At 37.1% G+C, this 26,346-nt stretch overlaps 1 protein-coding gene across 3 annotated transcripts in view; it reads right to left on the reverse strand.

Annotated features, from left to right (window-relative positions):
- Positions 1 to 6: 6 nt before the first annotated feature.
- LOC110464131 (spondin-1-like) overlaps positions 7 to 26,346 on the reverse strand; it is a 105,724-nt gene continuing 79,384 nt past the window's right edge. For 2 of the 3 annotated variants that reach the window (XM_021519195.1, XM_021519197.1), the window contains exons 7-14: positions 11,585 to 11,735; positions 11,046 to 11,152; positions 10,194 to 10,440; positions 6,368 to 6,817; positions 4,570 to 4,740; positions 3,115 to 3,510; positions 2,484 to 2,665; positions 7 to 1,302 (exon numbers count right to left, since the gene is read on the reverse strand). In XM_021519195.1, the coding sequence (XP_021374870.1) occupies positions 1,249 to 1,302; positions 2,484 to 2,665; positions 3,115 to 3,510; positions 4,570 to 4,740; positions 6,368 to 6,817; positions 10,194 to 10,440; positions 11,046 to 11,152; positions 11,585 to 11,735 (1,758 nt within the window). In that variant the 3' untranslated portion in view covers positions 7 to 1,248. The remainder of the gene's footprint in view (positions 1,303 to 2,483; positions 2,666 to 3,114; positions 3,511 to 4,569; positions 4,741 to 6,367; positions 6,818 to 10,193; positions 10,441 to 11,045; positions 11,153 to 11,584; positions 11,736 to 26,346) is intronic. The other variant, XM_021519196.1, reaches the window with a different exon arrangement.

The following is a 26,346-nucleotide window of genomic DNA, read 5'->3' on the forward strand; positions in this document are numbered from 1 at the left end:
GATGTACAACAGGAGACTAACCATTCACAAGACCAAGTATTACTGAGTTGTTATCTCCTAGCATAAGACTGGGTGGAGATTTTCTAACTCCCAGTCACTTTAGTGATGTCTGTGGACTTGAAACCAACAATTTGCTTCCAAGGAATATCTGGTTGACATGTTAATCCTGTTATATGACCACACGAGTAGACGATGGTGCTGGGAGCCGTAGGCCGGACTGGACTGATTGTGCTCAAAGAAAAGCAGGCTGAGAGTTAGTATTTGTACCAGCTTACCGGTAATAGAACCATGCACACTGATGCATTGTATGTCATTTCGGTACAATATCTGGAAACGATGACAACCCGAGTGATAATTGCATATCAGAGGTTGTGTGTCCAGTTGTAATAATCCACTCGCCATGCTTTTCAGTTTTAACATAAGTTGTACATCAAGAGTATATACAATCAACATTACAGATTATAGTCAATTATAAAACTATGAAATGCCGTCAAAAGTAGCAAATGTTGGGGAAAATCTCTCCAAAAGCTTACAATCACCAATACACTGGTGGGGGGTTATGGTCCTCCATCTCGGAGTCTGAATTAAACTGATTAGGAGGAAAAAAACAAGGCTTATATCTTGATACCTACATTACAAACAAAAATTAAAGAAATCCCTTTTTATTTCCACGACCTCCAGTACATATGGTAATAATCGTCGGCGAGGAAAGCATTGGTACAAAATAAACAACAAAACAAGTAACAGAATGAACCAAATAAAAAATGTTTACATTAATTGGTCAACGACCAACTGATATGATTATAACCTATCTAAGATGATATGATGAAAGACTTGTATGCGTACTGTGATTCCTCCATTTCTAAATTTGTATCCCAACTTTGAATTTACATTTGTAATAAATATTGAACAACAGTGTGTTCTACCGTCAACTTTCACATATTAACATTGCACTGTAGGGTTAGTGGGAGAAAATTTGATAAAAAAGAAGAATCACAGTTTTTTGGAAAATTCTCATTTTCGCTTTAAATACAAAACATCAAAGGACTAATGGGTTACATACAGGGTATCACATCCCTGTCTTTGACCAGTTGACCTTGTCCATCAGCAGTTTTTGTCCAATTAGAAATAATTCCGAATGTGTGCTGCTGCCACCTCACAGTTATATTTAGTCTACACTACTGTAAGTTCCTTTGATGATGCAAGATTGGATGAAAATGTTTACGGTTTCGTAATATGTGTCTGTTGTCATGGGAATGACTGCGGATTCGAAAATAAAGCATCTCTCATCATCTCTTCCATCTGAAACAAAGAACAACAACAAAATTACCACCAACTCATGGTTTTAAAGTACAACTCAATTTATTGCTAAAAAATGTGTGTTCCTCTCTAAATCAAAGTCAGTACAGATTTCATTCTCACTTACAGCCATCTGTTAGAACAGACCCCTGTTCCTTTTTTTTCCTAACAATCTTCTATCTCTCTCTCTCTCTCTCTCTCTCTCTCTCTCTCTCTCTCTCCCCCCCATTCACCCCTAAAATTCCATAATGAACTATTCCAACCTTTGAATTGGAAGAGTCCAAATGTGTCTTCAAGGGTGAATGAGTTAATATATCATTGTCATGGAAAAAAATCTCTGGACAAATCTTATACTGCCACTCAAAATGGTTCTTATAGACCTACTGGTATTTTTATAGACCAGACCTTGACTTCTGCCACTCAAATGGTTCTTATAGACCTACTGGTATTTTTATAGACCAGAACTTGACCAAGAACATTTTACTTTCATTTAGTGCTTTATATATAGGATCTTAAATGAGTTTTCATTTCATATGAGATTTTATGAAACAATCTTAGGAGTTTTTTTATTTTTGCATGCCTTGGCAAGCAAAAATTAAAACTTCGAGACAAGTTTCATAAAAGCTCATATGAAATGAAAACAAATTTAAGATACTCTTTATCACATAATTCAGAAAACTTACATTTTGACAGGTTTTAAAGCCAAAATGTAAAGGAGTAATCACGTCATTATCCATATTATGATGTCACAATCGATTTCTGACTGGCACAGCCAATGAAAAACGATCCAGGGTATATTACACTAGTGACAAATTTAAAAATATTACCCGGGCAAATTCACTGGATAACAGGCTGATTATGTAATAAAACATAAAATTAAGAAAATATGTAACAATATAAGAAGAAAAGGGAATTTTACAGAACCTTTTCCCCTCACTGCCATACTTATCATTGAATCATAGGAAATCAGTTTGGTCAATGAAGACCTACAGTGTTTTACATGGTGATTGTCTATGGGTCTACCGTTAAGTTTAAACACTGCTGAAGCGTGTTTACATATAACTAAATAGTCAGATATAGTTATCTTCATACCTTCTAGACCATACACTGAAGTTTCTAAACAACTAACAGATTAGATAGAAATGTCAACCTATCTAGGAAGATACATTGAAGTGTCGACTGACCTCATCTGTATTTGGACAGACAGGCAAGACACAAAACTTCTTCTCCCGGCGTGGCGGACAGTCCATCCCGCCTCGCTTTGGTCGCTTTATGACTCGTTTTCGACGCTTCTGTACAGCATTGTCACCACATGTTTGAGAGCAGGGTGTCCACTCGCCCCACTCCGACAGAACACAGTCCACCGCTACAATACAGATTACATCACTTAACAACTGTATGAAGATCACATGACATTACAGTCCTTTTATCTAGATTTTCGACAGCGCCTTTATAATACCAGTGTTCTCTGGACAAATGGTGGCAGTATTAGAAAGATTTATTTCAAAGTAATTCTGTTAAACTGTTAATTTTAAAAAAAATCCAATTTGTCACAATGAGTCAGTCACCCTGGGTCACTTTCTATGAAAGCTCAATCATTTTATTCTGAGACACACACAGGTTAAACCATTGACACCTAAAGTCACACTTAAGACTTTTCGAAATCAATGAATTGCAGTCTCTGTGAATAAGAATGATCCTGGTAATTATGCACAAATTTTAACATAAGAAAAAAATTCTAAAAACCAATAATAATTCTGTTTTTTTATCCAAGGAATGTGTTCTGTATATCACGAGATTTGTACTCATACTTACGACATTTTTTCTCTCTCCTGCATTTCTTCTTCTTGGACAGCCTGCGTGTGCACCTGCCTCCATTTTGAGCCTCCACCTCGACTGACCTGGTCTTCATCATGAAGCCCTTACCACACGTGACAGAACAGGGTGACCATTCAGTCCAGGACGACACTTGACAATTACTGGCTGGTCCGTCACTGGATGGCTCACCTCGTCCTCCCAGTTCACGCTCACGTTGACGCTGTAATCGTCTAGCCTTTTTATTTTTTCGTTTTCTCATTTGTTTTTTCTCTCTCTTGGTTGGCTTCCTCTTCCTGCCGCGCCTGTTAGATCCCACCATGACCTTCTGTCTCATGTCCACATTACCCTCCCTCATGATCATAACCTCATTGGTTGGTCCTTCATTCAGACTTGCTGTGAGCACAAACCAAATAAGGCAAGATTGATTATGAGGAATAAGGTGAAAGATTTCAATGTGATATTTTTTCAAAGAAATTACATTTCCTATTGACAAAATGATCCTCCCATTATTTCTGTGTATGATTACTTGACTTCAGTCAATACTATAAAATGCATGATGGATCGAGATAAAATATCTTCAAATTTTGTATACATAATATCACCTTTAAATTGAAGTAATATCTACTCCCGTAACCTGGTAACATGTTAGTACAACCAGTATTGACCCACTGCAGGGTTGTAATTCAATTATGATAGGTATGTATAATCATTCATTCAACTACTTCATGATAGTATGACATGCAACTGTAGAACTTTTATCTTCACAGCCAAAACTTTATATGAAATGAAAGTCAAACACATATTCTAAAAGGTTACATTTATAGGTCAAAGTTCAAATTAACTGGTCAATGTAAAACTAACATGTCAAAGGTCATAGAGGATGCTGTTGTAGGTCACATAAAAACATAAAAATCAACTTGAACCTCTGAAATTTGAATGCTAATCCCGAACAAAGCTGCACAAAGGTTAATAAGCTGAAAGCTTAGTATTTACAGAAACAGTGTTCAAGCGTAAAAGGAATCCTCGAGGTCATTTATTACTTCATGAAAATTTACAAAAAGATACCATTAGCAGCTAGGAAAACTGTGAGAAATTTAAGGACTGGAAGAAATTCTTACCAACACTTTTGGTAGTAAATGTCGTCACCAACATGTATACAGATTATAGGTACAGTTCTAGGTCATAATTTAATTTGACTACTGATAGATCAATGAATAAGAAAGTACAAAATGTCTAAACTGATAAAGGAAACAGGAAGTAAAGACAACGTGATTACATCGAAACCAAATGTTAAGGATCTAAGGTCAAAGTCAGGATGAGTAGGATGACTATGGAAACTACATCATAAACACACAGGATGAGCTGGATGAGGAATCTAGTCTATAGACAGACAATGTGAGTGGGATGAGAGAACAAAGGATGTAGACAGACAATTGACAAAAAAGTCTGTACCCATTGCATGGTCACAGGTCATTGTGCACTCTTGTTCTGAACGGAAATTATTCTCATTTCCACGGCAACCACCATAGGAGAATGACTGGCATGTGTTTTCTTCGCTGTTATAGTACCATCGCGGAAAGAGCCCTTTACAAGGTCCAATTTCCACAGGTGTTGAGCAGATAACTGTAAGACAGAGGGGTTATAGGTCAAACCACCACACAAACCAGGTCATGCACAAGGTCAACGGGTGCCTGGCCAGGTCAGTCGGAGCACCAATGTACACTTTAGTGTGGTAGGTCGTCATCTGACATCACTGGCCAAGCACTGTCATTGGTCAGCACTGTATCCAATCACCAAACTCATCATCAACATCATCATAGTCCCAGGAATGTTTGATTGGAACACATTTATGTGATGATGCTTCAGAAGAATGGATACAAACTGACCATTCACATGGCATGCTCAAATCTGTAAAACCCTTCTTTATTAATTAGTTGGGGACACCATTAAATTCCTCCACTACATATATTGATAAAATAAAAAGTGGAACCATTGGGGTGATATATGTAAGCAAATAGCACCAATAACTGTTATAGAAAAGGTTTAGACCCAAGCTCTGCATGTATAATGAGACAGAGATAGGACTCAAATAAGGTTAATTTATGTAAATTACTTTCAATCTGATCTGGAAGTAAAGAGGAACCACATTAATAAAAGCTTTAACAATCTGTACAACTGGCTTTCCTGATACTAACACTTGATTTCCTGAAAATAATACTACAGAATGAACCTCCTCTCGGGATGTACAATTTTGCTTCATTGATAAAAATGGAAAATTTGATAATTTATAGTTCAGATTTTTTTTACAAACATGGTTCCACTGTACATGATAACAAATATTTCAGTTGTAACAACAATAAATATGATCATGCCATGCTAGTCTTTCTGAAAAGAAAAATTACATTTTTCTGAGTTCATGACTGACTGCTTCTTCTCATAGGTTGTCGCGAGACTATATTTCTATTCTAAGGGTTGAAACCTTTTTTTTTCAATTACTGAGTTGATCTGCAGTGTTTAAAAAGCAAAACAAAAAAGAGGCTAGAAAGCTTGCTTCTTTCAGTCTATATCAGACAACAACGACCAGATTTAACTTTTTCAACCAATCAATATTTGAATACTAACAAATGGTTTGAATTTCAATTCCATGTATGCCGAGTAGATTTTGTCCAAACCTTACCATCAAATGAGGTCGAGTCACTAAGCCTGCACCAATGAGCGCTCCTACATACAGTGTAGCCATATTAATGCATGTTTCAATATCCATTTGAGAAATTTGGCATGGATCAAGATGTTCCAAAATCTAGCCAGTTTCAGCTTGGACTGTTGGACTGACAAGACTTTACACCTACCAAACCTGTGGTGATGGGACCCTACCTGAGTAGAAGCTACAACGTCCCAAACCTGTGGTGACAGGACCCTACCTGAGTAGAAGCTATAACGTCCCATACCTGTGGTGATAGGACCCTACCTGAGTAGAAGCTATAACGTCCTATACCTGTGGTGACAGGACCCTACCTGAGTAGAAGCTATAACATCCCAAACCTGTGGTGATAGGACCCTACCTGAGTGGAAGCTATAACGTCCCAAACCTGTGGTGATAGGACCCTACCTGAGTAGAAGCTATAACGTCCCATACCTGTGGTGATAGGACCCTACCTGAGTGGAAGCTATAACGTCCCAAACTTGTGGTGATGGGACCCTACCTGAGTAGAAGCTATAACGTCCCAAACCTGTGGTGACAGGACCCTACCTGAGTAATTCTTCATCATGATTGCTTTCCTACAATCACGGATGTAGCCATAGCATAGGTCCTTCTCCATTAGGCGTTGCTTCACCTCGCACTGCGATGAGTTGTTCTTCCACAGGAACATGCGCCATCTCTCCATGATTCCAATACCACACGTCACACTACATGGGGACCAGTCTGACCAGTGAGTCACTGCACATGGGTCATTCAGGTCGATGCTGTCAAGTTCATGTCGAATGACATAGTCATCAGGGAGTTCCTTTGGTCCCTTCCTTCTGTGGGTCGGCCTACAGTCACCTTCACATACCTCCTTCTGAGTAAGGTCAAGGTCACATGCCAACGCAGAGATTCGGAGATTGTTCAGGAGTCGTCGCCGCTCGCGGTACCCAGTGCCACATGTGCTATTACAGTTACCCCAGTCTGACCACTCCGTGGTCGAACACTTCTCCATTTCTATAAATAGATATGATGAAATCTTGTTAAAATACATGAAAAGGATTAATTTGTGGAAAAGCATAACACTTCCAAAACAAATTGTATCACTCTGTTTGAAAATGTTTACCATTATAAGTTTTAATGTAACTGATTTTAGACTGTAAACAGCCCTACGACTACTACAGACTCTGCTGCAAGACATGTCGTTGAACGGTTCATGTAGTGACAAACATTATGTGTTCCTTAGAACTTTGAACATAAACTGTATGAAGTAGCTATTCATTTATACTTAAACTTTGAAAACACGTTTGCATGATACTGATTCACAAGAACAATGCATTGATACAATTTGTTTTGACAGGTCAGTGGTATTCTGACCAGGAGTGATGAATACCATTAGGTGGTGATGTGAAGGCGGTGATATGTGCTCACACTTATATACAGTGGGGAACAGGAAGCATCACTAACTTAACGACTATATTAGGTGAAGGTGCAGGTGAGGTTATGGTCAACTTAAATGTATCAAATTTGTTCATTTTGAAGAAAAGACTTTTTCATCATAAATAAAAAAGGCAAATAACCTTGATTGTTGGAGTTGTATGAAGATATTAAGATATTCTTTAATGGTGTATAATATATAGGTTTTTCTTACTTAAAAGTCCCAAAAGTCTGAGGACATCTGTGTGATTGGGATGAAGGCATTGGAAACTGGGTGTTAAAAAACAGGGTGTCAGCGCTCTCAATATTTGTCAATTTAACACATTCTATTATGAATTGTTGAGAGTTGCCATTTCGCCATTTTTGAATGAAGAAAAATACTTTTGAAGGTTTACCATAACCACACCATATGTTGAAAGTTGTGTATAGTTACTAAGGTAACTAGATCAGTCATTTTTGTATTGTGACCTTGTCCTTTCCCACTACCCGTTACGTATCTCTTTATAATACATTCATCAATTCAACTCCCACACCGTCTATTTAGGACTTTCCTTCACAATGTTATTCGTATCAACAGTATATATAAATAGATATAGATTGTCCATCACACGGCTAACTCCAGGCATTCCACGACAGCACATTTACTTGATAGTTTAACAACAAAATGGAAAAATGGTAACACAAATAACATAGAAAAGTCAAATATGCTATTTTTATCATGCACATCTTCCTTATTGCCTTAAATCACATTGCATCAGCCCAACAGTATACTGCTTTTATACATGTATATAATCACCTACGTCATCACTATGATAATCATTACCGTTGCTAAAATTTCAACATTTTCTGCATATATAGTATAGTTTCCAAGTACATGAGCAAGATCCTTCTTCGAGTACATTAAAATGATGACTCATGCTAGCACCATGATTCTGACATCAAAACACATCTCCACAGACAGTGTAGTACATGCACCATGCATCCAAACTCGCACTTCTGTAAAACAAGACTGGCTTACTCCCCTTTGAACACCTTTTCACCTATGCAACATGGCATACATATATATTTTGAGTTTCCTAAATACTTACGCAGCATGGCATCAGCTGTCAAACAGGCAATGTTATCAGAATAAAATTAGGATATGTAACAAAGCCTTAGAAAGTTGTCAGATTTAGTAAAATTAGCCTCCCCTTATGTATGTGTGTAAAGATTAGTCCAAAAACAGTATTATTCCAGAATTGTGTTTGAAACCATAAATAGAAAGGTTATGCTGTTGGTGAATGTATTACAAAATTCTGCCACAAATGCATTCATATCGGAGCAAAAAAGGAATTAGTTTTAATACAACAATATCCCTACCAAATATACTGGACTAATATACTTATGTGTTCGACTCTGTATAGTCTAGGTAGTTAAACCATATCTGTTTACAAGTCTGGTTGTGGTACAGACCTAAACCTATGTTTAACTCTGTATGGATATGTACCATAGGTGTCAACCTCTGACACCTCCAATGAGGGGGGATATCCCTCATTCCAAATTTCAAATGAGGGTGAAAGTGTGTGAAACACACATGAAACTCAGTTTTGCTCAATTTATCTTTCCCATTTTTATGTATCAAAATAACTCCAAAAAGCATTCATTTGATTCAGACACACCTGTTGTGATCAATACACATACCATGTAGTAACTAGGAGATCATTTGATCACAGAAATCAGATTTTGGGGTTGGGTGAGTTTAGACATGAATGAGAGGGTTTTGAGGAAGATTTGTAAATTTTGGTCAAAATGATGGAGTTTCCCTCCTAATGATGGGGGTTTGACAGCTATGGGAGGGAGTCTCCCTCCTAATGAGGGAGGTTTGACAGCTATGGGAAGGAGTCTCCCTCCTAATGAGGGAGGTTTGACAGCTATGGGAAGGAGTCTCCCTCCTAATGAAGGAGGTTTGACAGCTATGATTTACTGGAATTTTACCTGTGCTTGACTACAGTATGTATGGATGATTCTGTAGGGGTATATTGTACCTATTGACTGTAGAGGTGCATTCTAGGATTATGTCTATTTTTGACTCTGTTTAGCAGGAAGCCTCCAAAGAATCTATTATTAAAGTTGTACACATATTTTATGTCACGAAACTAAAATATTGTGGACTGTATTGTTGCACTGTTTTCTATAGAAATATCCATGCATGATATTTGTGTTTGCATCGTTAATTATTGTATTTCTGAGGAATTTCTGTATCGTGCGATATACAAGTCAACATCAGGTCCAGAAACATCCAAAAGCAAGCTTCTTTTCCACAAGCAAAGCATTTGCCTATATCAAAAACTGCAGACTCAATGCAAACTTCATTCATTGTTATAATTTCCCATAAGTTCCAGTAGAATTTTTGATACAAAGCTATGGCAATGATGCACCCGTCCCTGTTATCAGGCTCCGATATCAGGCTCCGATATCTCTAATACTAGTATTCATTCCAATACAAGTGTTACATTTACCAAATATTTAGGGTAATATAAAAACTAAATTTGAAGTCTTTGTTAAAATATACATGTTAGTACCTATGTACCAATATCCAAATGTCATTACCTTGATATGTAACTTAAAACTCTCCCTTTTTCTTTTTTTTATATAAACTTTGAGAATCTTTGCAGTTTCAATTTCTAGATCTGATTTTTACATATAATATCTATTCTATAGGAACTATGTTATTTTTTTTATGTCAAGTTTTTCCTAAACTAGATCTAAAGTTTCCACTTCTTTGTACACACAAATCTACCAGATGTTCTGTCTGAGATTGTTTTAGATCAACAGCTAGTCTCAGATATCTCTTTCTGTATGGTGATGCTGACAGAATCAAACAAAATGGAAAATAACGCACATGCTGATCCTCCATATAAGAGGCTTGCACATTCAGGATGTAAGAAATCTAACTAAAGGTATAAATTATATATACCTATTTTTTTCTTCATCATCATTTTCTTCTTCATTCGTTCAATAAGAATGCTGGTACTAACGGCAGATTCGCCCGAGTTATTGTCTGCTGTCTCGTCATCACATGTCTGCTCCGACTTCTTCGAGATGGTGAGGCGAGCCATGGGCAGGATCTTCTCTGTCCCGTAGAACGGAGAGTCAGGATGGTTGGGGTCACGGTTGGTGATTTTGTGGATATTTTCTTTCGGATTAGTAGCAATATTTCTTGCCTGTTATAAAACATATCAACATGATCAAGTAACTTTTACAAATTTACAATTTTTTAATAAATCTGTGAGGAAAGTTGTATGACACTGTAGGGATTATCTCCCCTTCACCATCATTTCGCAACTTGTGACAGGGATACATTTACTGTGACACTGATCATGCTCTAGTAATATCCCACAAAGTCATTCAGTAATATCCCACAAGGTCATTCAGTAATATCCCACAAGGTCATTCAGTAATATCCCACAAGGTCATTCAGTAGTACCAGGTACCTGGTGCCAATCTGTACAGTTATACAGAGGACAACCAGTCTACGTACTGAATATAGCAAGTAATCTCATCCTTGCCTTATGATACAAGATAGAGTGATTGAAAATTCATGAAAACAAGCTACTCTGAGGGAATGGCAACACATGTTGAATCATGTCTGCTTTCTCTGGCATCAGTGAAACAGTATATTTAAATAAATTCCTGGAACTAACACTAAAATCAGCAAGAGAAAGTGTTCACATTTTTACTGTAACAATCTAGAAATTATGTTACCAAAAAATCTCCGGACTAAAGTTGACAAAAGGAAATTGACATTGCTAAACAAGCTGTGACTTACCAAATATGATAGTCCACTGTCTGTTCCTGCATCCCAGGGGAATAGGTCAACCTCGAGGCGGTCAGCCCAGGTACAGTTGGTTTGACACAGGTTAAGTCGTGACACACCTGTAACGGTCAACAGTTCTAATGTACTCAACAACAATGGCTAACATCTTCTAGATTTTAAAATGGAGCCTGATAATCATAAAAAGGTGTACTGTATTTTCAAGGAAAAGGCTGGCCCTATCATATCTTGCATACTGACACTCCAGGGGTGGGCAGACTCATACTTACCTACTCACCAGTCAGGGCCGGGCCCTATCATACTGACACTCTAGGGGTGGGCAGACTAATACTTACCTACACACCAGTCAGGGCTGGGCCCTATCATACTGACACTCCAGGGGTGGGCAGACTTAAACTTACCTACTCACCAGTCAGGGCTGGGCCCTATCATACTGACACTCCAGTGGTGGGCAGACTAATACTTACCTACTCACCAGTCAGGGCTGGGCCCTATCATACTGACACTCCAGTGGTGGGCAGACTAATACTTACCTACACACCAGTCAGGGCTGGGCCCTATCATACTGAGGGCAGAAACATAGTGGGAGTTCTGGTCCACGAAGAAGTTGGCGTTCATGCTCTTCCGTAACTGTGTGTATCCCCACAGCGGGGCAGTCTTTATCACTGTCTTGATGTGTGGGTCCTAGAACAGAAGATATAAAATTGGTACTGAGCATGTAATGATGGATACCTAGGGGTATTGAGTAGTGATACTATGATGGATACCTAGGGGTATTCAGTAGAGATACTGTGATAGATACCTAGGGTCTTCAGTAGAGATACTATAATAGATACCTAGGGGAATTCAGAAGAGACTATGATGGATACCTAGGAGTATTCAGTAGAGATACTGTCATAGATACCTAGGGGATTCAGTAGAGACACTATAATGGATAGCTAGGGGGATTCAGTAGAGATACTATAATAGATACCTAGGGGTATTGAGTAGAGATACTGTGATAGATACCAAGGGGTATTCAGTAGAGACACTATAATGGATAGCTAGGGGTATTCAGTAGAGATACTGTGATAGATACCTAGGGTATTCAGTAGAGATACTGTGATGGATACATACGGGTATTCAGTAGAGATACTGTGATGGATACCTAGTGGTATTCAGTAGAGATACTGTGATGGATACCTAGTGGTATTCAGTAGAGATACTGTGATGGATACCTAGTGGTATTCAGTAGAGATACTGTGATGGATACCTAGGGTATTCAGTAGAGACTATGATGGATACCTAGGGGTATTGAGTAGTGATACTATGATGGATACCTAGGGTATTCAGTAGAGACTATGATGGATACATAGGGGTATTCAGTAGCGATACTGTGATAGATACCTAGGAGTATTCAGTAGAGATACTGTGAGAGATACCTAGGGTATTCAGTAGAGATACTGTGATAGCTACCTAGGGTATTCAGTAGAGATACTGTGATAGCTACCTAGGGTATTCAGTAGAGATACTGTGATGGATACCTAGTGGTATTCAGTAGAGATACTGTGATGGATACCTAGGGGTATTCAGTAGAGATTCTGTGATAGATACCTAGGGGTATTCAGTAGAGACTATGATGGATACATAGGGGGATTCAGTAGAGATACTGTGATAGATACCTAGGAGTATTCAGTAGAGATACTGTGAGAGATACCTAGGGTATTCAGTAGAGATACTGTGATGGATACATAGGGGTATTCAGTAGAGATACTGTCATAGATCCCTAGGGGTATTGAGTAGAGATACTGTGATAGATACCTAGGGGTAATCAGTAGAGATACTATAATAGATACCTAGGGTATTCAGTAGAGATACTGTGATAGCTACCTAGGGTATTCAGTAGAGATACTGTGATAGCTACCTAGGGTATTCAGTAGAGATACTGTGATAGCTACCTAGGGTATTCAGTAGAGATACTGTGATGGATACATACGGGTATTCAGTAGAGATACTGTGATGGATACCTAGTGGTATTCAGTAGAGATACTGTGATGGATACCTAGGGTATTCAGTAGAGACTATGATGGATACCTAGGGGTATTGAGTAGTGATACTATGATGGATACCTAGGGTATTCAGTAGAGACTATGATGGATACATAGGGGTATTCAGTAGCGATACTGTGATAGATACCTAGGAGTATTCAGTAGAGATACTGTGAGAGATACCTAGGGTATTCAGTAGAGATACTGTGATAGCTACCTAGGGTATTCAGTAGAGATACTGTGATAGATACCTAGGGGAATTCAGTAGAGATACTGTGATAGATACCTAGGGGAATTCAGTAGAGACTATGTTGGATACATAGGGGCATTCAGTAGAGATACTGTGATGGATACCTAGGGGTATTCAGTAGAGAGACTGTGATGGATACCTAGGGGGATTCAGTAGAGATACTGTGAGAGATACCTAGGGTATTCAGTAGAGATACTGTGATGGATACATACGGGTATTCAGTAGAGATACTGTGATGGATACCTAGGGGTAGTCAGTAGAGATACTGTGATAGATACCTAGGGGTATTCAGTAGAGACTATGATGGCTACATAGGGGTATTCAGTAGAGATACTGTGATGGATACCTAGTGGTATTCAGTAGAGATACTGTGATGGATACCTAGGGGTATTGAGTAGAGATACTGTGATAGATACCTAGGGGTAATCAGTAGAGATACTATAATAGATACCTAGGGTATTCAGTAGAGATACTGTGATAGCTACCTAGGGTATTCAGTAGAGATACTGTGATGGATACCTAGGGTATTCAGTAGAGACTATGATGGATACATAGGGGTATTCAGTAGAGATACTGTGATAGATACCTAGGGGTATTTAGTAGAGATACTGTGATAGCTACCTAGGGTATTCAGAAGAGATACTGTGATGGATACCTAGTGGCTGTGATGGATACCTAGGGGTATTCAGTAGAGATACTATAATAGATACCTAGGAGTATTCAGTAGCGATACTATGATAGATACCTAGGAGAATTCATAACATGAGACACATATAAGTTTGAATACTCAACATTCTTTTTATCAAATTATTGGGGATATTTACCGAATCACAGAGATCCTTGTGCCTGCTGTAAAGGATGCTGTAATCGTATACAAATTTCCAGAAGATATTTTTTTTGGAGTTTGTCCTGTGTACTACCTTTACGTGTGGGTTAGGGTATAGATATTACACCACTCTACCTGGGACTCTCCAGTCCACACTGTTCACAGGCGTACCACACAGGTCAACCTGTACATTTGTGAATCTGTCATTTATCAAAATATTGAAATAATACAGAAAATAATTGTGAATGTTAAATAATTGATATTACAACATTGAAAAATCCCCTTTGCTAAATGAAAGAAACCCTCTCATATTCCCACATTTATTGTGACAAATGAGTCCATCAAATTATGATATCAGTCTCCAGATTCACAGGAAGTGATGGGCACGACCCATTAACGCTGAAAATTAAGATGATATAGGTGATGTTATTATGTGTTTATTGACGCGATATCTGTATTACGGGTATGTTCATTGATTAGTTCCGTCTCTGGAGAACTCACTAATCCCTAAAAAAGGGGGGTTGCCTGGTATAATAGGCCCTTATTACTGAAGCTTTCGACAGACACATGAAGTCAAACATGTCTGATTGTAATTTAATTGCACATCAACATATTCTTCTCATGAAATAGAATATTAGAATATATAGAAATTCATATTCAACAATTTAAATATCAACTTAATTTTCAAGTTCATGCACCAAGAAATAAAAAAAATAATGTTTGATATAATTGGCTGCATCTGAATGAGCAAAGTTTATCTGTGAACTATTAGTTTTATTTGCTGGGTGTGAGCTGTAGGACTGAGTTATGGTGTAAAGGGTGTATTTATGATGGGAACTGGTGTGAAATCTTCAAAGCACAACTCAAACAATCAAGATATATGGACAAAAACTGAGAGTTCTCAAGCCAGATTTTCCTTTACTCTTGACTCGTTTGACACTGGCCTTACAGCACAATTAAATAACTGGGCAGGTTGTCAAACGTGGAGACTGATGAACAATATTGGCCTTTGATGCACCGGTAGAGTGTGTCGACATCAAACACAGGTAAATCTAAGGTCGGGGACAGTAACATTCCACAGATCCACATATTTGTATACCCATTTCTTTCAGCACATTGCAGTTGTTAACATTTGGAAATTCACCAATACCATTCGGATTGTCTGGATCTGATTCATGTCTGACAAAGATGACTTATGCCTTCTGCCTAAACAAACATTTAAATGTTTATGTATAAACAGTCACATATTTGTCGCACAGAAAGAGGAAAATTAAACATGTTTGTTACTAGTAATAAAAGTGTTATGTTCAGCCATATTTTTCACACCATTGCAACTTTGAGAACCTCCTATATCGGACAACAGACATATTCATTTGGCAGGATATCACATCATAATTACCTAATGCTGGAGAAGTCAATTTAACCAATTCTTTCAGAATATTCTTCGTAACAATTAAATGGATGTTTTTGGTCTGGATGGTCAGTCTTGCATTATCCACAAGGGTTACAATAAGATTTCATAAGATTTCAGGTTGTGTGTATCCATCACCAAGTAGACGGTTAATTTAAGTTTATTCCATGTGACCAAATTTCAACATCATGCTCTGGGGAATTAAAACAATATTATCCTTAAATCATTTTTTTCCAAAATGAAAAAGTATGAGTTCGTTTTTGAAAACTAAATATGTGTAATAAATGCATTTGTTTCATTGCAGAAAAATGACATTTGAGTTTTATATTTAATGCACTGATAAACATTCTCATTTTTGTTTTAAAAGCCAAATTTGTGAAAATATTGCGATATTTTATTAAATGTATATATTTTATTGCAGAAAAAATAACTATGAGTTTCATATAAAATGCACTGATAAATGTTCTGATTTTTGTTTTAAAAGCCAATTTTGTGACAGTTTTGCAATATTTTCTCAATTTAAAAGGAATAGGCCTTTCATTAGAGAAGATAAAAACATTACTATATACATGATCTAACATGTTGACTTTTGATAGGTATACAATGTAGCTGTACAAACACCAAACCATACTATATAATCAGGAACAAACTATTTCAACAAATTTTGTGTATAAATTATACCGCAACAAACATTTCGCCTGGCCACTGACCCTAAACATTTGTTAAGATGTGAGTTAACAATACACAAGACATTTCTGTGGTTGGTATATCTCTGATCATGTGATCTCAGAAATTAACGCTGATCCATCAAAATATCATTACCATGATTTAAAAGTCAAACAAGGTTCAACTGGAGTTCAGGGATTTCAGACCCCCAAATTAACAAAATACAATGTTTGATACATATTTCAAAAAGTTTGACTTTTTATTTTCCAGTACCAACGCTAGACAGACATTCTATAGGCAATCAACACATCTGTAATTCCTTGTATCAGCGAACCTTTCCGTATCGTTTCATGGTTGAATTTATCACATCACTTTGTAGGAATCTGTAAGAGATGTAGACGATACAATGCCAACATCGTACTTGACAAGAATTACTGTATTTACTTAATGGTGAAGATCAAACACTAAGAAATCCAAAGTATCTTTCAACTTTGTCAACATTTGAATTAAAGGTGGTTTTTTCTTGTGTATCCAGCCATGTAAAGCACACCTTGAATTTGTTTTTTATACATAAACACACATAGTTGTGGCTTATCATTTTGATGACTTCTTAAAATTTGCTGAATATAAAATAATTTCAATGTTATCTCCTAGAAGTCATAAATTTAATGCACTTTATTTATTCTACCTTGCAATGAAACTGCAATAATGTTTCAAGTTTCCATATGTTCTTTTTATTCATTTTTTTTACGAACTAAATTTTATGATTGTTACACATAAACACAAGCAACATAGTGTAACAGTTTTCATGATAATTTGCTGTGAGCTTTTTATGTGACAATATGAATTTGTTCTGCTCCAGTTACCAAACAAAGCGCTCCTCTTTCTTGTACGTTAGTGAAAGGGGTTGCCATAAAACTACGATGGAACCCAATCGGTACATCTGGCTATCAGCCTGAGGCAAAACTTCAAAAAGGTACCTTCTCTATGTAACCCAGAGCTTGTCAGCCTGAGGCAAAACCCCAGAGCTTGTCAGTCTAAGGCAAAACTTTTGTAGGAACTTTCCAAGAGCTTGTCAGTCTAAGGCAAAAGTTTAGTAAGAACGTTCACAGAGCTTGTCAGTCTAAGGCAAGACTTCAGTAGGAACCTTCCAAGAGCTTGTCAGTCTAAGACAAGACTTCAGTAGGAACCTTCCAAGAGCTTGCCAGTCTAAGGCAAGACTTCAGTAGGAACTTTCCAAGAGCTTGTCAGTCTAAGGCAAAACCTCAATAGGAACTTTCCAAGAGCTTGTGTATCTAAGACAAGACTTCAGTAGGAACTTTCCAAGAGCTTGTCAGTCTAAGGCAAGACTTAAATAGGAACTTTCCAAGAGCTCATCAGTCTAAGGCAAAAGTTTAGTAAGAACCTTCACAGAGCTTGTCAGTCTAAGGCAAGACTTCAGTAGGAATCTTCCAAGAGCTTATCAGTCTAAGGCAAGACTTTAGTAGGAACCTTCCCAGAGCTTGTCAGTCTAAGGCAAAAGTTTAGTAGGAACCTTCCAAGAGCTTGTCAGTCTAAGGCAAGACTTCAGTAGGAACCTTCCAAGAGCTTGTCAGTCTAAGGCAAGACTTTAGTAGGAACCTTCCAAGAGCTTGTAAGTTTAAGGCAAGACTTCAGTAGGAACTTTCCAAGAGCTCATCAGTCTAAGACAAGACTTCAGTAGGAACTTTCCAAGAGCTTGTCAGTCTAAGGCAAGACTTCAGTAGGAACTTTCCAAGAGCTCGTCAGTCTAAGACAAGACTTCAATAGGAACTTTCCAAGAGCTCGTCAGTCTAAGGCAAAAGTTTAGTAAGAACCTTCACAGAGCTTGTCAGTCTAAGACAAGACTTAAATAGGAACTTTCCAAGAGCTTGTCAGTCTAAGGCAAAAGTTTAGTAAGAACCTTCACAGAGCTTGTCAGTCTAAGGCAAGACTTCAGTCGGAACCTTCCCAGAGCTTGTCAGTCTAAGACAAGACTACAGTAGGAACCTTCCAAGAGCTCATCAGTCTAAGGCAAAAGTTTAGTAAGAACCTTCACAGACCTTGTCAGTCTAAGAAAAGACTTCAATAGGAACTTTCCAAGAGCTTGTCAGTCTAAGGCAAGACTTCAGTAGGAACCTTCCCAGAGCTTGTCAGTCTAAGACAAGATTTTACTTTTTCACATAAAATAGAAATTCTCAGACACTAAAACAGGAGTGACATTTTAGTAAGGTCCTAAGATGCTGTCAGACCAATAGTAAGTCAACTGTTCAATCTTTACATCTGCCTAAGATTTCCTCTATAAAACAAGTCACCTTGACCTCTGACCTGGGTTATCTTGACAGTCATTGTCAATTAACCTCTCTCCTGTTCAAATATCAAATATCAAACTTTTTTTATGAATACATAGAGAGAAATAGAAGAATGTTTTAAAGCCCTAGTTTAATGACTAACCAAATACTTGATTTATTCTCATACTATGTTACCAGGGTAGAAAAGTAAAAGTCAAACTCAATTTCATCAACCATAAAATTATCTTTTTCTTCATGCATCTGCACTTCCATTATTTTAACAAAATGAAAGTCAAAATTCATTTCATCAACAATAAAATTCTCTTCTTCTTCATATGTCTCCACCAAAAAGCTAAATAAAAAGGATGTATCCCCTTATATAACTTAACTGTTGAATGAAATCTTTTGAAGCTAATATTGAACTTAATCCGCAAAAGGATTATCAAACATTTCAAAAAAACATAATTCACAGCAGGTTTTCATTCCTATCAGGCAGTATGACCTTTGTATAGATACCGATAGTATATCAAGGCATGTATGTTTCTATTTATCATAGTGTTAGGACCTGATCTGTTCTTTAAGAAGAACAGAAAAGCTAACTTTACCAGTGTGAACCATTTATCAACCAGTAGGTGTCTAACTACATAAAACTAGATATGGTTTGTTTTTACCTTCAGACACTGTTTATCTTATTTACGTTACGTCAGTTCCTATATAGGTATATAGGATTCTGCTTGGCCAGCCCTATCAGTGTCACAGCTACAGACATTCTGCTGATGGTATAATACCACACTAAGGAAAGCTTGGCCAGCCCTATCAGTGTCACAGCTACAGAGATTCTGCTGATGGTATAATACCAGACTGGCCAGCCCTACCAGTGTCACAGCTACAGAGATTCTGCTGATGGTATAAGAGCTATCAAAGTGTTTATCTTATACAGTGCCTTTGAATTTCGAATAACTTCCAAAGTATTTACTTTCAAGGTTGAGGCCTTAATTCATTAAAAAGCTATGTTAAAATGATAATTAGAAATGAAACGATATTTCAGTAGTTTATGCTATGAAATATGATGGCAGATACCCATTAGGGTATTACTATAAGACAGAGCGGGCCTACTACAGACTCGTCAGACCATCTAACATTCTACACCATAGCTTGACGAGTTTACCAACAGTTGCCTCCGATTCTGTAGATGTAATTAACACATTTCTGACAAATTATCCATTTTGTTCTCAAAGAAGCACACTATCTCTCTCCCACTGCTACGCCTATTGAACTCTGTTATTTTTGTTTCAGATTTTTTCAATGCCAACTTTTTTGCCCTTTTTCTTTTACGACTTGAGCTGTTTATAGATTACCAGCTAAATAAGATGGCCACTGAGCCTGTTCTGTCATACCAGGAAGTGACTCTGCTAATTATTCACATATTTTCATTGATAGCTCTTCAAGTTTCCTTACATAAATTATTACCTATCTTCATCTATTTCCTTTTTTTCCTTTGGGCTCTGCTAAATGTATTAATTTATTCTTGTAAAATGAACATGTAGGTAGTAAGTGCTGACAAATTGGCTTTATCAAATAGGACGTAAAGGAAGCTGTAAACTCGATCAGTTTAGGGTTTCCGAAGGGTAATGACAGATCTCCTTCGGGACTCTGACATGCAGTTTTTAGTGCTAACGAATGGCCTGTATCCATTTCGTACTTTCCATGGCATGTATAGGGAGGTCTGTACAACTCATTAGTTGGTTGTGATTATCAATTGAAGACACAGTTTGAACTCACTGTTTTTAAGCACTGATAAATGAGCTGGGTTTTTTCAGTCTTTAACTTGATTACAATCCTATGGTATATCACTTCTCCTATTAAAACCCCCACCTACACTGTTATGTTAGGCCATTGAGCATAAACAGGGTGAAGTCTGTCTGTGTGAATAAGGGCCTGTAAATTCAAATTAATTTATTGACTTTAAGCTTTTCAGCTCATCTGTAAACATATGACAGTACATAAATACAGAGGCAGACACTGAAATAATACAGTGGAATCAACATCGAAAAAACAGGTTCAAAGTCAAAAAGCTGTTAATTCATTTCCCATTAAACAATACTCATCTTTTCCTCAAAAAAGTTCATTCAAAATAATGAAGTTAAGATTCTGTTCCTTGACAGTGTCACATCTAATCTCCTAAACTCCACTTTGCATTTCTTAAAAAGCATGAAAATGTCTTCCGCATAAAAATCAGCTTGATTGACATTGATATTTCCTGTACGTTTGATCTGTTTTTCTTTGGCTAATTTATTTCGCATACAAATGCCAGTTAAGCTAGTTATTTGTAAACACGTGAAATGTAACTGTAAAAACCTTCTATTTCACATTTGAATGCCAGTTTAACTTAAATATCTGTACTGCACAAAACTTAACCGTAAAAAGGTCTGAGTGCAACTTTTCAGCGCCAACTCCTTTTTCTTGTATTTCAGATAGATACTGTTTCTCCAGCAAGGAATATCCTTGGCAACCATGTGCAACGCTGAACTTTATTTTGTGTATGTTTTTGCAGTAATTCACTTCACATGTACATGTCAAACCACAGTGAAATAATTACACAAAAACATCCCATTCTCAATGTAGAGTTGTAAGCAAACAAAGACACTTCTACCAGCTATATGTTTTTACAGCCGAACTACAGAAAATTCACTTCAAAGTCTGACTTGAATGCTGTAATTAATATTTTACCACTGTTTAAACTAAATTCTGATATATCCGGTAGACTGTGTTGAATTCTTTTATACATTTACCTAAAATATCTTTAAAAAAAAAAAAGGAAACTTTACAAAAGATTGTTTTCGTATAGGTTTAGGGTACTGTTTTCGTATAGGTTTAGGGTACTGTTTTCGTATAGGTTTAGGGTACTGTTTCGTATAGGTTTAGGGTACTGTTTTCGTATTGGTTTAGGGTACTGTTTTCGTATAGGTTTAGGGTACTGTTTTCTATAGGTTTAGGGTACTGTTTTCGTATAGGTTTAAGGTACTGTTTTCATATAGGTTTAGGGTACTGTTTTCGTATAAGTTTAGGGTACTGTTTCCTATAGGTTTAGGGTACTGTTTTCGTATTGGTTTAGGGTACTGTTTTCATATAGGTTTAGGGTACTGTTTTCTATAGGTTTAGGGTACTGTTTTCGTATAAGTTTAAGGTACTGTTTTCGTATAGGTTTAGGGTACTGTTTCCTATAGGTTTAGCGTACTGTTTTCGTATTGGTTTAGGGTACTGTTTTCGTATAGGTTTATGGTACTGTTTTCGTATAGGTTTAGGGTACTGTTTCCTATAGGTTTAGGGGACTGTTTTCGTATTGGTTTAGGGTACTGTTTTCGTATAGGTTTATGGTACTGTTTTCGTATAGGTTTAGGGTACTGTTTTGGGGTACTGTTTTCGTATAGGTTTAGGGTACTGTTTTCGTATAGGTTTAGGGTACTGTTAAATAGTTAAGGTTGTAATTGTTCTCCGACTGTGATGATTTGGATTGCAAAGAAACACCTTCATTATATGTCACTAAAAATAGTGTAAGCAATGGTGCACATAGATATATCCCACTTTTTTTTTAACTATGGATGGACAGATGGATGCACTGACAAAGCGCTTACTATATAGGGGGGGGGATTAATATTTCCAACATTGTGATACACAAAAACATTATATTGAAATTTACTGTTGCTTAATATTGAGGCAGTAGATTTGAGTTCATAGAATGAAGCCAGAAGGAAAGATAAAAAAATTAACAAAATCACCTAAGTCAGCATTCCTCATCGCCTTTAAGCTAGAAAGTTGTAAGGGTTGGGCACATATCTGATATCAATAAAAAGGAGGATCCTGAAAATTTTAGTGCAACAAGTAAAAGTTTTTTCCTGAATGGTCGGGTGATTTACTCAGTGTATCAATATACTCCTGAACTTTATATTTCAAGTACAATGACATTAAACTCAAAACTAATTGAGTATTTGATGCAGCTGAGATCAAACTGGGAAGAAAAGGTTGGAAAGAGGTTTGTGAGACAATACAAGATGGTTTTAATTTGACGTTATCAATTTTCAATAAATAGCATCATCTAAATAGGGTCGGCCATCACTGACTCGTGTAGAGGATATCGTGAGCACATACAATGGTGGTCTGGGAGTCTGATGGTGGCCTTCCTAAAGTAATGACACGTTTTATTCTCCTGTTTAATTGTCTGTAAAATTGGACCCAAAAACAGACAGCTCCTCATCATATCAAAGCGTCTTCATCGTATTACAGTCAAGAATTAAAGCAACTCAATGAGGAAAATGAAACTTAAAGAAAATTATAATATCCTGAATTATTTGGATTTCTCATGATATTTGGATTAAAATCTCAATTTTCCCCCCAAATCAATACAATGTCCTATTGAAACTTCAAATGTAATGTGATTGAATTTTCTAATTCCTTTTTTATTTGACTTGAGTAAGATTCACAACTGCCTCAGTATCACAATGGTTTCTATTCTCCCCTGACATGGCTTGGTGATCAGCTCCATGCTAACGGTTTCCCAGGCAAGCAAACACAGCTCACCTTCCTTTACAACTGTGGCTACTTGTCTTCTCACAGATAAAAAGATACATGTATACAGTTGAACTAGGCGACACATTTTCTTTATCCGGATATTCTGACAAATCTGTATTATGTGGTGGTGTTAGCCATAAGGATAGGGTGGGAAGGTCCCTTTTACACCCGTGATTAGTTGGGTTCCTATCCGACCTCTATCTGACCTTGTACTCATTGTAATTACCCATGTAGACCTGTCTGATCTATGGTTAAATCTAATATCTGTCAATAGGGCTTGACTTTTAATCCATGTCATTCTTCCTTACCCCCACCCTCAGACCCCTGTTTCTAATCGTTGAGACAAGTCCGGTGTTCAGGGGCAGTCGGTACAAACACCACCCAAACATCAAACATGGAACAAAATACTCCTACGATTTTTGGACAATCTTGTTTTTGATTCATCAGAATATTTGATGAGAAATTAATAACTGATTTGCATTGATATTAGGTGGACCCGTTCTTTGATATGGTGAAATTAAAAGGTGGGGATAGACAGCAGTTGTGATAGTCCTGACTCCTGATGGAAATGGCAGGTGAGAGGATAAGGGCCTGTCCATCAACCTATCCTTACACTGACAAGTCCACACTAGTTGGTCAAGCAACGGAACAATGCTTGCTGACCTGTGTTACAGAATGTGATGGGACCATATTCAAAGTCACTTCAGATGGTAATTCGTAACCGAATGAATTTAAACTGATTTATTCCTAATTTTGTAAATGAGTAGGAGAATTTTGATTACTTTTATCAAGTTTGGACTATTATTTTTAATATTTTTGTACATAAATGGGAGATTTTGATTACTTTTATCAAGTTTGGACTATTATTTTTAATATTTTTGTACATAAATGGGAGATTTTGATTACTTTTATTAAGTTTGGATTATTATTTTTATATATTTTCAAATAAATTTTATTGGTCATCACAATCTGGATTATATCCAGTGAAATTTTTACAACCAATTATAATTGTGGTTTGTCTTTCTTCACTTCTGTCCAAAAGTGAGATCTCAACCTCAGCTTTCACATAAATTTAGTTTACACTAATGGTTTATTCATATAAAATCAACTGCATTATACATACACATAGACTTAAGTGTGATTCAAACCGTCGGAATATCTAATGCATTTCCACAGCATTGTCGGGCATTAAAACTTTTACACCTAAACAGCCGAAGAGCTTACTAACATTATTTGTCTGCTAATTTTTGTTGAAGAAAAGTGGGAGAGGTATGTTGCGTAAGGAGGATAGGAGGAATGTGAGTTTACGACAGACATGTACATTGATATGCTGGGCCTCCAATGCAGGTGATAGATGCCGTTCCTTTAATAGAGTCTGACAAATGTTTGTCACCAGTTTAACTCCAATTAAATCGTACTGTAAGTGCCACGTCTACCTGTAACCTTTCAGCTGCCAACTTTTTTTTCACATGCAACGGGAGTATTTTACCTATATACACTGTGTACGTAGATGTCCATTCTGGTCATTTCAGGTGTCATATAGCAACACAAGCTGACTTAATGCCGGTGTGATCTCCGACAGATAACTTGTTACTGTCAATTCTTACACCAACTTTCACATCATTAGGCAGGTTTCCATGTACTTTGTTTAGAGGAACACATCTAACCACAGAGTTCACCTGGATTTTTGTTTAAGGTCGTGACCTTTGATAGATGATGCCATACCACACATGGGCTGGCGGTGAGGTTGTACAGGTAAACGTGGGGACAAGTTACAGGTAAATATGTAACATTTATCTCACATACTTACAAAATATTTGTTTAAATAAATACCTATGATCCTAAACCAAATAAAACTGGATTGTGAGAGAGTGTCAAGGGACTCAACATATCCCAGCCGAGTGTGAGTTTCACTGTTAACTTCTACTGAAGGGCCAGTCTAACACTACACTAAAAACATATCCCAGCCGAGTGTCAGTTTCACTGTTAACCTCTACTGAAGGGCCAGTCTAACACTACACTAACAACATATCCCAGCCGAGTGTCAGTTTCACTGTTAACCTCTACTGAAGGACCAGTCTAACACTAGACTAACAACATATCCCAACAAAGAAGTTTCAAACAAGTATAAGTGATCTCAAACAAGTTTTCTATACATATAAAAAGGTTCTCTGACGTGTTCTATTATGTATATACAAAATATGTAATGGTTTCCTGTTGAAATCCATATATATTTCATAAGTATAGCAATTATCGATATTTTTCACAAGTGTAAATCATGAGTGAAAATATCAGTACCTCTTGCAGTAGGAGTGAAATATATATATATGCAAAGAAACCATCAAATGTTCTACTTGTAACAGGACAGGAAAAATTCACGGCCAGACTGGGGTTCGAACCCGGACCTTCCAAACTCTAGATGAACGCTATACCAATTGAGCTATCTGGTCACAGACGATCAAACCAGTCCAGTTCCGGTACATATTCATTAATTTCTAAGAAATATAATGACTTGAATATTACTGCATCAAAAATGTTCTCAAGTTATATTTAGCAGAGTAATATTTGTCCCCAGAACCTCACCCTCATGTGCAAATTTGAATAGGCTTCTCAGTATAATTCTACCATTTTCTTCTATTATCTGGATAGACTCAAGTACAAAAGTGTTACCAACGGTGTAGTGAAGTTTAAAACATTGGTGTACTGAGCAATGGTGTAGTGAAGTTTAATACATTGGTGTACTGAGCAATGGTGTAGTGAAGTTTAGTACATTGGTGTACTGAGCAATGGTGTACCAAAACCACCACTTATGCTACCATGTCTTTATTTTACCTCACCTAAAATTCTGCAATCTTACAAGAATTCCAAAGGAGTGGATGTGTCCGTGTGTGTGCCCAGGCAACTCTAACGAGATGATGAAGACGGGATCTATTTATATTAACAGTGACTTCGATCAACCCAAGGGATGTTGAATTATCATACTGAAACCTTGTTTCATATTTTCAATTTATAGTAAAGGAGACCTTGACCTTTGACCTTCGGACCTGAAAAGCAATCCCAAGTAAGCACTTTAAGTATGGAAGCACTGTATGAAGTTTGAGTTCAATCAATCCAAGGGAACTTAAGTAATTGCACGGAAACCTTGTTTCAGACGACGCAAGGGCGATGCAGACGACACAAAAAGGAGTGAATAGAACGTACCATTTTACAGCATTCTGATTGGTTAATACTTGAAGTTATATCATCACATGACTTCAT

This window comes from Mizuhopecten yessoensis, unplaced genomic scaffold (assembly GCF_002113885.1).
Source record: "Mizuhopecten yessoensis strain PY_sf001 unplaced genomic scaffold, ASM211388v2 scaffold10963, whole genome shotgun sequence".
Taxonomy (NCBI): domain Eukaryota; kingdom Metazoa; phylum Mollusca; class Bivalvia; order Pectinida; family Pectinidae; genus Mizuhopecten; species Mizuhopecten yessoensis.